The 14,940-nt window shown below is 49.2% G+C and overlaps 2 protein-coding genes across 5 annotated transcripts in view; one reads left to right on the top strand and one right to left on the bottom strand.

The window, feature by feature from the left end:
• LOC119434130 (UDP-N-acetylhexosamine pyrophosphorylase) overlaps positions 1–14,940 on the bottom strand; it is a 77,578-nt gene that overhangs the window by 31,577 nt on the left and 31,061 nt on the right. The window lies entirely within an intron of this gene.
• LOC119434131 (cell cycle control protein 50A) overlaps positions 11,805–14,940 on the top strand; it is a 46,904-nt gene continuing 43,768 nt past the window's right edge. The window contains exon 1 of the mRNA XM_037701455.2: positions 11,805–12,092. Coding sequence (XP_037557383.1) covers positions 12,010–12,092 — 83 coding nt within the window. The 5' untranslated portion in view covers positions 11,805–12,009. The remainder of the gene's footprint in view (positions 12,093–14,940) is intronic.

A 14,940-nucleotide genomic window follows, 5' to 3' on the forward strand; every position in this document is an offset into this window, starting at 1 on the left:
CAAAATACACGAAGATGCATAGAGGTCACATAGAATGTTGCCGTTATGGATCACGGATTCGCGAAGGAGAGCGAGATTTCTCTAACATACTTTTTTTTTCTCCGCCTCGTACGCGCGGCGAGTCCTTGCTGCCCATTTCCGTGGCGTGCGTGACCTTGCAAAAGCTTCAGGCTCACCGCGCACGCCATCGATATGCCGGACACCGGACGCTAGCAACGGCACGTAGACGCTATAACGCATTCCTCGCGTGAACCGGCTTCCTATTCTAGGCACGGCAACACAAGCCGGCCGAGGCCGGCCGGCTTTTTATGCGCCACCGCGTTCGCTGTGGCCTGCTCCGGACCGTTACAAGTGCCGCAATTCTACGGCTTACGCCTGTCTCCCCCTATTAACCACTTTCGAATTCACTGCATCGAGTCTCAGAATTCCTACTGAACGGGTATTTCTTGAGCACACGGCCGGCTTCAATATACCGCAATCCGGCCCGACAAATACGTTTTTTTTTTTGTTTTTTTTTTTTTGTATTTATTAACGCGACAGCGTTAAAGGCCCCGTGTCGCAGAAAATCCGGCGTCGGTGTCGGCGTCCGCGGCCTAGAAACATCATCCCGAAGTTACAAATGTAACTGGCGTTCCAGTTACTTTTGTGCTTCAATACATAAAGCGACGTTTTGTTAAGAAAGCACTGGAACGCCAATGCATTTCTCCGCAAAGTTCGGGAATTAATATCCCGAAACTGATGTCATCCCGAGAATTCGTTCCAAGTGGATCCGCCTTGCGAACTCCACGGCTACAGTTTGTAAATTGCAATATGGGCCATAAGGTAAGTACTTACAAAAATTAATAATCGAATTTTTGTGCATTAGTCGATTATGCATTTCAATTTCTTGTGCAAGTAATGTCCGCATCTTCGAGTAGACCAGCTCATGAACTAGAATTGTGCTATCTGCCACAGGCAACCTTTAAAGATTTCTGAAAGTGTTCGCTGAAACACCCTGTATATGATTCTTGTTATACGCGTAGCAATGCGTTCCAGAACATTTCAAAGCTTTATCGTAATAAATTGTACGCTACGTGTTTTATTTCCGACCTGAAACGCGTTGTATTCTTAAAAAAGAACCGACTGAATATCGCACCCCGTTTCAATACTTCTTTTTTCAACTTTTTCCTACGCCTAAAGGGCAGAAATACGAAGAAATAAGAAGAAATCCGTGACGTCCCACTTAAGAATCGGCGCCGAAGTTACGGTGCGAATTTCAAAAGAAAAAAAAAAAGTTTGGCCTCATTTTACTCGGCTTAATAACACACACGTCTCATCCAAACGAAAAGTCAGGTTGCAGAGAAACCGGTTCAGACTGGTTTTACTGATTCCAACTGAGAGCGGAACTAGACGTCAAGCTTGTTGTTGACGTCCAAATGCGGAACTTCGCGCTCCACGAAGCCCCGCCGAGACACGTGTCAAGTGGCGTAAGCCGATAACAGAGACACAGAACAGGCAGCCTTGCAGAGAAACTTGGCACCAGGCTGACAATGACGACAGTCTCAGTGCAAACTTCACGCAAGTTTGAGCGATCTCCGAAAACGATTCAGCGCCGGGTAAGTATAGGATCCAGCACCCCTTGCAGACCTTTAGTTGAAGAGTTCGTTAGGTTAGATTATGTGTGAGGAGCCAAATGGGTTTGATTGAATAGCTCATTGAGTCGGAAAGAATCTTCGCGAAACGTACAAATAAACGGCGACCACACACACAAAAAAAAAACAAGAAACAAAAGCTTTTTCGTTCTTTCTTTTTTTCTTTCCGCAAGTGAATGGGTCTCATCAAGGTGGACTATCAAGGAGAACCGTCGGCCGAAGTGAAGGAAGAGAGACACGAGACGCGCCACCTACGGCTTGCACGTGACAAGAGCGTTGTCACGTGGGAGCAGGAAGGCAGGCGAAGAAGCAAACAAAAAATAAAGAAAAGTGAATTTAAGAAAATACGTTACATACGTTTTTTTTTTTTTCGCGCTACCAGGGCCTATTCTTACGCAAGGAACCAACTAGCCCAGATGAAATATTAGAATTGCTCGCAAGAGCAAATTCCGGCCCACCGTGAAGGCGGCAGCCAGTGGCAAACGTCACTGAAAAAAAAAAAGAAAAGTTGCTTTGAGTGCACGGTGAGGACAACCAGAGTGGCCATGCGGACTTAACGTTTGTTCATCTTGAAACGATCGAGTTTCAGCGCGGACAGGGAGCAATGATACAAGAAGGCATGTGCGTATTCTTTCGCGCCTTCTCGCGCTCTTCTTCCTCGTCCGCGCTGCAACTGGCTGGTCCTACGTTGAAGAACACCAGGTTCTTCACCTGACCCCCCCTAAGCGCGCACTTATTGACAGCGCGGGAGAACGGCGCGCATCAAGTCACCACCCAGCTGGGCTCGCCCTCGCCCGCTTTCTCTTGCACCCACAGAATACGGCGCGCGAGGCGCCATAGGATCTCTTACAGCACTCGGACTTTATGCGGAAGTTCATACTTTGCACGGCGATGCAGACGGCAAGAAGTTCGCCCGAAGTGTCGATATGATTGCTATAACAATGAAATATTTAAAAGCGGGGAGCGTGGTGAAAGACGGAGTTTCGGCGAAGCTGGCTTCTCCACAGTAAGCGGCGTTGTAAGGTGAAGCCCACTTCAATCGCTTCAATCGTTTTACAAAGGGCTTTCTGCCTCTCTCTCTCTCTCTCTCTCTCTGAGTGAGTGAGTGAGTGAGTGAACGAACGACACGTTTTGTCGTCCTTTCGACGGATCACGGGCCCGTGCTCAAAACTCCATCGCGCTAACGTGGGCACGCAGAGGCAGCAACGGCGGCGCATCAACGTCACGCTCCACGTTCCCGGAGGCAACCGTCTCCCCTTTCTCAGGGCACGAACTGCTCCGTCCACTGCAGTTTCGAAGCGAGACAGAGATATGGGACACAGTGGCCCGCATATCGCGCGTGCGCGACTCGGACGTGCTCGTTTATTATACGCCGAGCCGGAACCACACCGCGCGTGAAGGAAAGGAAAAACGGGGGGAGGAAAAGCGGGGAGCGAGAAAAACAAAAGTGACGAGATAAACGAAACGAGAAAAGTCGGAAAGCTCGCGTCATAAAAGAGAAGCGAGCGAAAGCCAGCTTCTTTCTTTCCGGCACGCCGGATCACGACGCAAAGACCCGAGAGCGCGCCGGTTAAACCTGCTTTTCTCCGGCTGAGCTTGTCTGCGCTTGCTTGCATCGCGAGACCTCGGCAATTTGGGACCAAGGCAGACCGGTGTCCGCGCGCAGGCGTGCGAGCCAGCTCTGCAAGCACACGCACACACCGCTTCCGCATAAAAAAAAAGAACAGAGACGGACGATCACAGCGTCGACGCGAGCAGGAAAAGGAACGAGAGCAAGAAGAATCACGAGAAAATCACGAGAAAATCACGAGAAAAAAACGCAACAGATTGCATGTGTACATAGCGGGCTCTTTCGATCCGACGATGATCTGTGAAACCGAGAAGGCCTGCGTAATGCCGAGGCAAATAAATATGAAAAGAGTCAATTCTGAAGCAAGCCTCAGTGAGCAGGCAGCTTGTCAACGACAGGCTTTATCTGCCTGTCTTTGACGGGGCTCTGCGCTGAGCGAGGAATGGACTAAGTACTTGTGCGTGAGCCACGCGCAGCCTTGGTTTGGTTAGTTCGATTCGGTTATTTTTGACTAGCCGTACAGGCAGGATTGATCGATTGCAAACTCCCAGTACGTCTAAAAAAATAATTGCCGTTAGTCCCGTTAATTAAACAATCGAAGAAGACAGATAATAAAAGAAAAAAGGAACTGCAGGATCTGCCCGCGTTACAAATCACGGGGAAAATGAACCTTGAGAGTACACAATGGTATCAGGACCGCCCCTCCAAATCATCGTCTTTAGTCACACCCACCTGGCAACCTGCGAACACTTAAATTCGTAAGAATACTGCAAGACACGACGAACGGTGTAGTAACAGCACGCAGAATTGCCGTCTTCCCGTCTTTTCTTTTCTTTTTTTTTTCTTTTTTTGGCGCATACCTTTTGTTGGGTACATATAACGCGCTTTATTACCGACGATTCACATTCAATCGCAGCACACACGGAAATTCGGCCTGCTTCAGGAACCTGTCCGAATAAATTTGCTCGGAGCAAGTACCATTCTGGGTATTTGGCATCTATAGCGCGGCCTTGTGGCAGCGCTGAGGTACCATTAGCAATTTCTTTTTCTGCGTGTATTTCTTTTCTTTTTTTTAACTTTGCGCCAGCCCCATTCTTCAACACCTTGAGAACTCCCTCGCGAACAGTTTTTTTTTTTTTTTTTCGCACAACTCCACGCAACGTTCGTAAAATCGCAGAACAGGATAAAATTCGTAACGGAAAATTGGGAATGTTGACAGAAACGTTACAACCCACGTGGGGCTATAGCCCGAAGGAAACGCGGGCGCATGGCCACGGCCCACTACCGGACACGGCTTACAGAATACACAAGCTTACGAATTGCTCGCGGCGGACTACCGTGGAGAAAGCAAAAACTCGCAAGACTATATATGCTACAAAGTTAAAAAAATAAAACGTCAACGAAAGACCTCATTGAGGTAATCAGTAATCCTAAATGTCCGGATGCGATAATCCAAGAGTTGACCACGCCCGCAAGGCGCTTTCTTTTTTCTCTCTCTCTCTCTTTTCCCCTCTCGTGTCGCGTAGAAAAAGGACGACGGCCTTTCAAGGTAGCTAGGCGTAATGTCCTCGCTGATAAGATCGTTTTGGTGCCGTTAGAACAGCGTACCGGCTTCACAGATGGCGTGGTTGTGGCGTTGAACGCATGGCGATGAGCTGAGAAAGAGAGCTCTCTTCAAGTCGGCTTCTCTGCGCGACTGAGCCACTGTACTCCTCTTAGCGATACTATACTAATAATACTAAGTAACTAGATATAGGGGACTGCAGTCCAAACTTGACCTCTGCGAACTTCAATTCCAAGTACACTCGCGTCCTGTTTCAGTTTGTGCGTCTGAAATACGAATCAATTAAAGTTTTTCGGCCAACCTGTGGTCCGTACGCTTATGATCACGGGTGTATGCGTAGAAGGGCAAGTTACGAGTTGCCGCGTGTATGCCCGACAGACGACGCTGCACACACGCCGACATCGCTGTACTTATACACGTACATGCGTAGCACTATATCCTGAAGTTCCTATTTCCCCCCGCTATATAGCCTTCGGCGACGTCGTCAATTTTGATGGCGCTTTGTTTGGGACAAGTTAATAGCTTTCCGATAAACAGGGATTACATCGCATTCTATTGCGCTGAACTAGGAGTTAGAAAAACGTAGAAATAAACCGCATCCGGAGAAATTGAAGACTAGAGAAACAGGCGATGAAAGCACAGGGTAAATTGATTGCTACGTCGATCTAATTGAAACGTAGGAATAATTAGGGTAAAGGTAAACGCAACCGGGCAAAAAGAAGACCTTGCCGTAGGTGCATGGGGACCGAACCCATATATTCTACACCATACCCCTTGAGATGCTTCAATAATTTCAGCTACAGCGGCGATCATCATTTCGCAGACGTGCTACGTCAATACAAGGCCAACAAAAACCTCGTATGCTTGGCAACAAAGACTGCCAAACGCTGTGCGTCTTCTCGCTGAAAATGACACATGCCCCCTACGTTCGCACCCACATTACAGGGACTCTAAAGACGGCGAAGCCGGACGGTTCCGGCCATTCTAAAACACCGCGGATCGTCTCGTTCCAGTTTCCACGAAGATTAGACGCAATCAAGCAATCGCTCAAATAAGGCAATTCATCAAAGACGTTTGGGAGGCGTGCACAGCAGCCGTGAGACGGTATAGAGTCGCGACGCCTTTCGCTACACAGACAATATCGTTATAGCGAATCACCTGCACACACGCGGAATTCACTCGTGAGCGCAGGCTCAGCGGGCGCAGCACTCTATACAAGCCGTATAAGCGAATATATGCTTTGCACTCCCTGCGGCCATTTGCCGCCGTGGATAAGCCGGGACAAGGTAGTCACGACGCCTTTCACTATATAATATCGGTCATCGCGCTATAACGAATTACCCGCAGACAAGAGCAATGCAGTCGGCGCACCGGCTCGGCGTGCGTAGCCACTTACAAGCCACATATTACAGTCAACAAAAGCATCGCCCTCCGACCACGTCCGACTCATGGACAGCCGGGAGAAGGTAGTCACGATGCCTTTCGCTATAACCAGTAATTTCGTTATAACGAATTCCTCGTCGACACGCGCAAGGCAGTTAGCTTATATGGCTCAGTGGGCGTACGACTTTACAAGCCGTATAATCAAAAGCCCGCTCTGCATCTCCGTGAGACCGCTTGCGACCCCACGGACAAGTTGCGAGAGGGTATACAGTCACGACCCCTTTCGTCTATCGGTCATTTCGTTATAACGAATTACGCGCAGACACGCGGGCGAAGCAGTTAGCTCAGCGGCTCGGCGGGTCGTATCAGCTTATACAAAGCCGCATAATATAGAAAAGCCTGATCCGCATACCCCCTACAACCGACGGATAAGCCGTGAGAAAGGCAGTCACGACGCCTGTCGATATATCGGTCATCGCGTTATAACGAACTGCCCGCGCATTCACCGCGAAACGCAGTATCGCCGGCACAGCCGGGGTGCATCTATGCGTGGCATTTCACAAGCGCCGCGCGATCGAGACGCCCACATATCAGCTCTAGTCCGGGGCGCCGACAAAGCGCAAAAGAAACATGCCGTTGTTTCCTCCTCTCCACGTTCCCTCTCTCTCTCTCTCTCTCTCTCGTCTGCCGCGAGGCCTCCGTTCGTTTCGCTGCCTGCGCGTGCCACATGCATAACGAGCTGTGTGGCCCGATCGAGGAGATTATTCATGCACGCTACACGGAGCGGCGGCACTTTCTTGGCTGCGTGAGAAACTCGCCTTGACGAGATCAAGAAGGGGGGGGGGAAAAACTGGTTCTTCCACGTCTGTCGGGACGCCGGCAGCAGCTCCAGACACGACACAAGCTCTCCTCGTTCACTGTTTTTTTTTTTTTTTTTCTTGCTTCCTATCTCTCGAGCAGCTGGTTGGTATAAGGCCGAAGAGGTGGGTATACATACATATACGCGATGTCAACCGCATTCCACATGCGATCCGCGCACACATATGTCGTCGAGATTCGCCAGCTCTAGCTATAGCTGTCGAGGACGAACCACTGTGCAAATGTGGCAAATAAACCCGGTTCTCCTACATACACCCGGTATATATATATATATATATATATATATATATATATATATATATATATATATAGAGAAGGGAAGCGCAGTCGAGGACGGCAGAAAACGAGGTGGGGTGATGAAGTTAGAAAATTTGCAGGCGCAAGGTGGAATTAGCTAGCGCAAGACAGGGGTAATTGGAATATATATATATATATATATATATATATATATATATATATATGATAACGGGGGTAGGATAACGTTCGCTTGAGGGGAAGTTTGGTGCGGAAACTGAAAGTGAAATACAAAAAGAAAAAAGATAATATTATTAACACAGATGGAAGGAGGTATACAACACAAGCGCATGTGTTCTACAGTATACCCTACTTTCTGTCACATTTCTTTGCGCTTCGCTTAATTGCAGTATGTCGCCCCAACAAGGCCGAATTTCTATACCCTTCCACGAGAAATGACAAAGAAAAGTGCACAGTCGGACACAAAATGTTACGGGTGACAGGACACATGCACTCCTAAGCGTTCACTCTTAAAGATGTTTCACATCCTCCAGGCCGTCACACTAAGCGTCATCTGTCTTGCTTGCGTTTTTTTTTTTTTTTTTTTTTGAAAACTAGGCGCACGCTAATTTGCGGTCAAGAGTTCTCTACGTAACGTTGATAACGCGCATGAAGTGATTATATAGCCGTGGCAGAACAAGTAATGTCGCCGAAGCCAACGTGTGGATAAAGGGGACTTGTAAGGTCAGCAGCTACACTTCACAAGCCTCCACCTTCCTACAATTACGTCTCTTCGTTTTTGATGACGCGCACGGCGTTAACGACCCGGACGAAGCGTTAAAAAGAAAGGAAACGCGCGCAATATGACGACTGCTACACTGTCGTTGTGGGGAGAAAGATACACCCCAAAAGAGTGCAAGAGTCGACAAACCTTACAAAATCACTCCCGTAAGGAAATGCCACCAGGTTAACGAGACGACCGACAACGTTCGCCAAAATAGAGCCTCCGTGCTAAGCTACTGAAAGCCCTGTTTGATTTTTTTTTTTCTATAGCCGTATATATGCTCCACTCAAATGACGCAAATAGACGCGAAGCCCGGCGCGAAAACACATTCAAGGTCAGCGGATGTGAGAAAGCAGATACGAGATCGGGAGGAAATGTCACGCCATTCACCCGCGCGCGCGCACATTAAAGACTCGGCAAGCAGCAATAAAGAGCGTCGCTTATCTATCGCGTCCATGCCACGACCTTTCTTTATCATTCGACGCCCCACGCATTCGTTCATGCAAAACCAGGACGCGCATAAAACATACAGAAGGCATCATCCCGCGACTATAGCTGTGAGGCCACCACGCGCGCGCGTGTGTTAATAATAATAATGTGCGGAGGCCCGAAGAAAGAACAACGTCCTCGGCGGGTGACTATACGCCGCGCGGGACATTGCGCTGCAGCCCGGAGTCAGCGTTTCCCATAGAAAAACCCGCTATGGTAGCGTTGCGATGCTGAACCCGAGGTCGATCGCGGCCACATCCGATGGGGAGAGGAATTAATGAATCAGAAAAAAAAAAAAAAAGGGGGGGGGGGAAACAGAACACTCGTACACCTTGCTTTGGCTGCACGTTCAATGCACAATTCCATTGAACCTAAAAATTCCTAAATTCCTAATTAAATTCCTAAAGGAAAATTAATTCAGCTGTGTTTGTAAATCACCCTTCCACAATAACGAGAAGACGCTTGGTATAAGACAGAAAATACGGAAAACAAAAAGAAAAAAAAAGAAAGAAAAAAAGCAAGACTGATGCCGCCACCGCGTTGAAATTCCCGCACCAGAGCTCGTCTTGACGTCATGGATTTTCGACGCCGTCTGCTAGGACCTAGCTAATTTCTTTATTATTATTTTTTTTTGTAATAGTGGACTATATACACCGTAAAAGAGGCGAAGACTGAACTTAGGAAGTTGCAATTTGCCACAAGGGTGACGTCAAGCTGACGTATACACGTACTGGCGCGGAAATTAAAAAGGGATACTTTTTTTTTTGTGATAATTTTCCCTTCCAATAAAAAAAAATTGCGGGGTTTTACGTTCCAAAACCACCATCTGATTATGAGGCACGCCGTAGTGGGGAACTCCGGATTAATTTCGGCATAAGGGGGTTCTTTAATGTGCACCTAAATCTATAAGTACACGGATGTTTTTCTGCATTTCGCCTCCATCGAAATGCGGCCGCCGTGGCCGGGATTCGATCCCGCGACCTCGTGCTTAGCAGCCACACACCATAACCACTAAGCAACCACGGCAGGTTACCCTTCCAATAACCAATCTATTACCTCGGAATTAGAGTTCTTGACGAATACATTATCAGTATTCTGATAAAAGCAACAACGGGTGTTCAAAACTATTCCGGAGGAGTCCATGGACTCCCTCGTAAACCGCTGTGCAGTTTCGGGACGTTAGTACCCACGATTTAATACATAAGTATCCTACAGTACAAACACTCGCTACATAATAAGAAACTCCGCGACTAGCATTTATACGAGAACTGCAAGCATTGAGGGTTCCATCAGCACTAGACTGATGGGGTATACAGTAACCGGATTGGCCTACATATAAAGTATACGTCTTTCTGGCTTTTCAAACGGCTTCGTGACTTTGCAAATTGATCACATTCGATAAAATACTGCGATGTCAGTGCCACAATGCCAAGTGATTACGCATGCGCACAGAGTCCTATGGCTTCATGCGCTTAGGAAAACGCTGGCAGCAAAACAATAGCTTTAAATTAGGAAGATCCGCAACACGAACACACTGCGGTCTCCAGATGGCCCACCTCTTCTTGAACCTTCGCTGGGTAACTTAAAGACCAGGTGTCATGACGACTGCTTTAAATTTAGGCAAATAAAGGCGACTAAATCACAACAAATAACGCCACAAGAACGTCCTATGCCATAAGCGAGCAACGGCTGAAAACTTTCGCTGAAATAGAGCCTCCGCTGCGCTGCTGATATCCAGGTTAATCCTTTTCTGTGATGTTACTTTCCATTCGAATGACGGGAAGGGACATGAAAACACATTCCAAGGTTTGAGATGAACTGAAGTACTAAAGCGCCAAACAGACGGCACAAGAAGAAACACGGCGCTCGTCCGTGTCTGCGCCGCCAGATACGAAACCTAACCTAACGTAGACAAATCCATATTCGGTATGCCATTCGTTCTGACCCTGTCGTGCTCATGCAAACGTTAGCAGGTCGGGTTGACCGAGTGTCTAGTCGGGCTGACCCAGCCCGACCCATATTAGCGACGGTTCGGGTCGTTGGTTCGTGTAAACGCTTGTCGAGTCGGGCTGTCCGCTTTCCCCGACTTCCGACTCTACACGCTCCTATCAGGTTCACGTAAACGCAGCTATCGTAGACGAACGATCGAAGCGCCAGATTTTGCTCTAGTGACTGTTGCAGGAAACTCTACGCCGTCGCCGCAGAAGTCGTCATCGCAACCAGCGACAAGTTCAAGTGCGCGCGCCCGTACCACGTACGGCCCCATTCACCTCGCGCGACAACCTCGAATGGCGGCCAAGTGAAACGAACAAACGAACGACGCGCCGTCTCGAATTAAACAGGAAGAAGGAGGCGCGTCTGCGCGGCGCGGCTCGGCTACCAAAGGACGGCGCGCTCCGGTCGCGTCACGCAAGCAAGCACAAAACAAACACAAACACATACACGCGGAGATCGTAGAAACCCGGATGAGGAGGAGAAGGCTCCGTAGAATTGGCGCCACAGGTGTCCCGGCAGCGAACCCGAGACGCGTCAAAGACATAATACACGCGCGCGCGCGCAAGCGGGCGCCTTGACAGACGGTGATTTATACAGTTGCGTGCAGCGCGGATCGAAGCCGCGCTCGCGCCATTCATTACGAGGGAGCAAGAAATGCTGTATCACTCCGCGCCGGTGCAAACGCGAAACCGAAAGTCCGCGCAAAAATTCCGTCTTTTCGAGGCACTCGAACGTAGTTAAACACAGCTCTTCTCGAAGAGTCACGCGTTTTGATATTACGGACTTGACCTCTCGAGAATATGGCTACGAGCGGGCTTTTTCACTCTTCGCAGAGCGTGGGGGGACTACATTTCGCCGCGGAGGAGTCAACGAGTCAGATCGCTCCGCCGTTGCTCTGCCACGCGCATTTTGAGAGACATCCCCCGGGAGCTGCACATTTTCTGTCCCCCGTGAAATCGAAAGGTGCAAACCCACTAATGCCGTTACGCTAAAGCTAAGCTAACTATTCAAAACCCGAAAGTGGACTTGAACGTTTGCAAACACCGCGGTACTGCATTCCGGCGCGGAAGAGCGCGAACATTGGGACCGAAAAACGCGCGGACGCCGCGTTCACTGCACTAACTGCACGCAACTGTCGCACCGCCGCGCTCCCCCCCAACTGCGCCGCCGTATACTGCGAGCCGGCGGAGGCGTTCGCGAAGCCCGCTCACTGCAGCCAGCAACGACAGGGTTGTGCAAAGACGGATCCCAGACAGTTGGCAAAAGCGGCAGTCCTCGCGGAGTCGTTAAAAGTTAACAACGCAGAGTGAGAGAGAGAGAGATAAGGAAGGAAAAAAGAAAAGAAAAGCGTTACATTATACAGCCGTGCAATAATAATGTATTAGCCCTAGCGGAACGAGTGGATAACGGGATCGCCGTCCGCGTACTTGTCGAGGACTTCCCTCTCCCCGCCTCTTCCTCGTCCGTGGGCCGAAAAAGCATGCAGCGGGACTCGACGGACGACAGCGACGATGCAGCGTCGTTACCGCTCTCAGAATTCGCCGAGGACGAAGACGACATGACGTAAGCAGACGCCTCCTTTTTTTATGCATTCCTTTTTTCTTTCTTTTTTTACTTCCGCTTGCCACTTCGGGAACCTCCGTATCATACACATTGCATGTCATTCTCCTATTTATAGAAGGCGCTGTAGCGGACGCGTACGCATACGCATCGATTGCGCATCCATCCAATCACGAGCGAGCGCAGCGATCGAGGCCCGAAAAACACGGAAATCCGCGAAGGGATTGCGCGAAAGTTGCGCAAGCGATCGACCCTTTGCATTAAAAAAACTATATAGTGGGGTTCAACATTGCCTCTGTAGATATGTGCAGCGCCCTGCAAGGTGCGAGAAAGCTGACGTCAGTCGTTCAAAATTTGCGAGCTGGCTATGTATTATATACCGCGGTGGATACGCATCGCGCAGCAACCCTTTATACGACAAGTTGTATCCAATCCCGGTAGCGCAGTCACGTATTACATGAACGAGACAGAAGCAGGCCGAGTCGACCTGTCGGTCTGGAATCGGTCTGTCGAGTTTATTCAAACACGTACCATGCATGGTAAATGTTATACATGGTACATGATCGCGTTGAGCGAGCCTCGAGCCATCACGACTGCATGCAGCATAGGTTGACCCAGCCCGCGCGCATAACGTGAAGCATGTAAAATGCGCACTTGCCGGAACCACTGAGCCGTCGGCGCTTTCTTACATACGCCGGCAACGGGAACGGTATCAGGACGAGGACAACTCATTCATGTTTAAAACTTCATCCCCATGTAGCGATAAGGGCCTTCTCTGCTATAATGCTTCGGCGCTACAGTGTGCACTGTACATAAATAAAATAGAGCTGTTGCAGATAGATGTCTGCGGGAACCGGAAACCCTGCTCGAACGCCTCGGCGGTCCAGGCTTGACGCTGCTGGCTAGGCGCCCTTGTCCCTGTTCTACACCCGCCCGAAGAGAGTTTTGCGCAAGCGCGTTCCCGTCGGGCTCGGTCAACCCGATTTTCGAACCTTTCTGGCGTTTTACGTGCCAAACCCAGTTCCGATTATGAGCCACGTCGTAGTGGAGGACTCCGGATTAATTTTGACCACCTGGGTTTCCTTAACGTGCACTATACAACGCAAGCACGCGGGCGTTTTTGTGTTTCGCCTCCATCGAAATGCGGCAGCCGCGGCCGGGATTCGATCCCGCGACCTCGTGCTCAGCGGCGCAACGCCTTAGCTGACTGAGCCACCGCGGCGAGTGTTGGAACCTGCGTATTAATTCTGGGTGCGCACCGAAGTACGCGACATAAGAGGTTTGAGAGCCAATATTATTAAAGGGTATTTTCATGCAGTTTTAGTGTCGGCTGTCGCTGCTATCGTCATATGTACTTTGCCACACGAAGTCGCCACTAAAGAAGCACGATATACAGACCGCAAAAGTGGCGGGAAGTAGGCTTAGTACGCTAGAATCGCGTTAAAATGCAAGGGAGGTTAATCTGAGGTACATTACTCTAGGCAGTTATTCTGCGCAGGGGGAATGGAAACGAGATCGGTGACGATTACGACAGAAGGAAGAGGCAAAACGCACAGCGGACAAGTCCGCCTGCTCACTAGCCTACAGACGAGACCGGTACATTTTTTAAAAAGTCATGCAAGGCCCTGATGGCCTGAAAACCAGATTTACAGACACGCACAGGGCACAATATAACGTCCTCCCACAACGGTTGGCTGTCAAGGCGGGCAAGAGCATAATAGAGAAAGCTGCTGTCAATCGTCCGTGTACAGGGGACAGTCACATAGCACATGCTTTATGTCATATATTTCTTTATATGCGGAACACTAAAAAAAAAAAAAAGGGGGGGGGGGGGGGCTGCCATATCTTGATCCCTGCATATCGTTTTGCGGATAGGCTATACGTGGCTAGGCGGAAATTAACAGCAAGAAAATTTAATTTTGCTATTTACCTAAAGCATGCGAATTAACTTTTCAACTACTAATTTTAGGGCAAATGCAACTGTAGTTGCGAAATTGAAGCCAAGGAGTAATGAAGTCATGTCTTCGTCACCGAAATCCTAAGACTAGCACCACTTTCGAGATGGCCCCGAATAAATAAATACTGGCAACCCGACCGCCCTGAATAATTTACTGCGTGAGCTTTTATGCGAACCAGCTTCCATACCGTTTTACGTGTGCCATGACGCAGAAGGTGGTCACGTGACGTTTCAGCACTCGCCCCGACTGTCTCGGTCGTCTGGTTCTACATCGGGTCGCGCATCGAGTAGCTAGCATAGCAGACAACCGAGGGAGCCGGAACGATGTCGGTCGAATTATCCGAAAGTTCGAATTAACAAGCGGTGGCAAATTTTCCTTCCATGGCAATGTATGGTTTCTCGCCAGGACTTTCGTGCGCCGTTCGAATTAGGCGAGAAGTCGAATTAACCAAGGCCGAGTTAACGGGAGTCGACTGTATATATAAATAAGGTTAATAATGCATGATCAGCCAAGAGTATCGTAACGCGCGTCCTCTCACCAGAGGGTGCTGCCGCGATGGTGGTTTTGTAGAGAACATGCATCGGGGTTCTTGCGTTTAAGGACACCCGTGAGGCAGTACCGCAGTAGTGCTACTGACACTAACTCTTCATAGTATATCATGGCTCTATAAACATACATTCTACACTCACAGCACACCTCACTCTCATTGATTTAATACAATGTTAATGTATTTACGCATTTTACAGCGACTAATCTGCAGGCCCTTTTACGGCCACGCTGCACCTACCTATTGCAATTCGTCTTTCCATCTCACTGACAGTCCATCGAAGCCCCATCACCACTTGCATGGCGCTATTAGGCCATGTGTGGCCCTTGTGCACCACATCATCACC

The sequence above is a fragment of the Dermacentor silvarum genome, chromosome 11 (genome assembly GCF_013339745.2).
Source record: "Dermacentor silvarum isolate Dsil-2018 chromosome 11, BIME_Dsil_1.4, whole genome shotgun sequence".
NCBI classification, from domain to species: Eukaryota; Metazoa; Arthropoda; class Arachnida; order Ixodida; family Ixodidae; genus Dermacentor; species Dermacentor silvarum.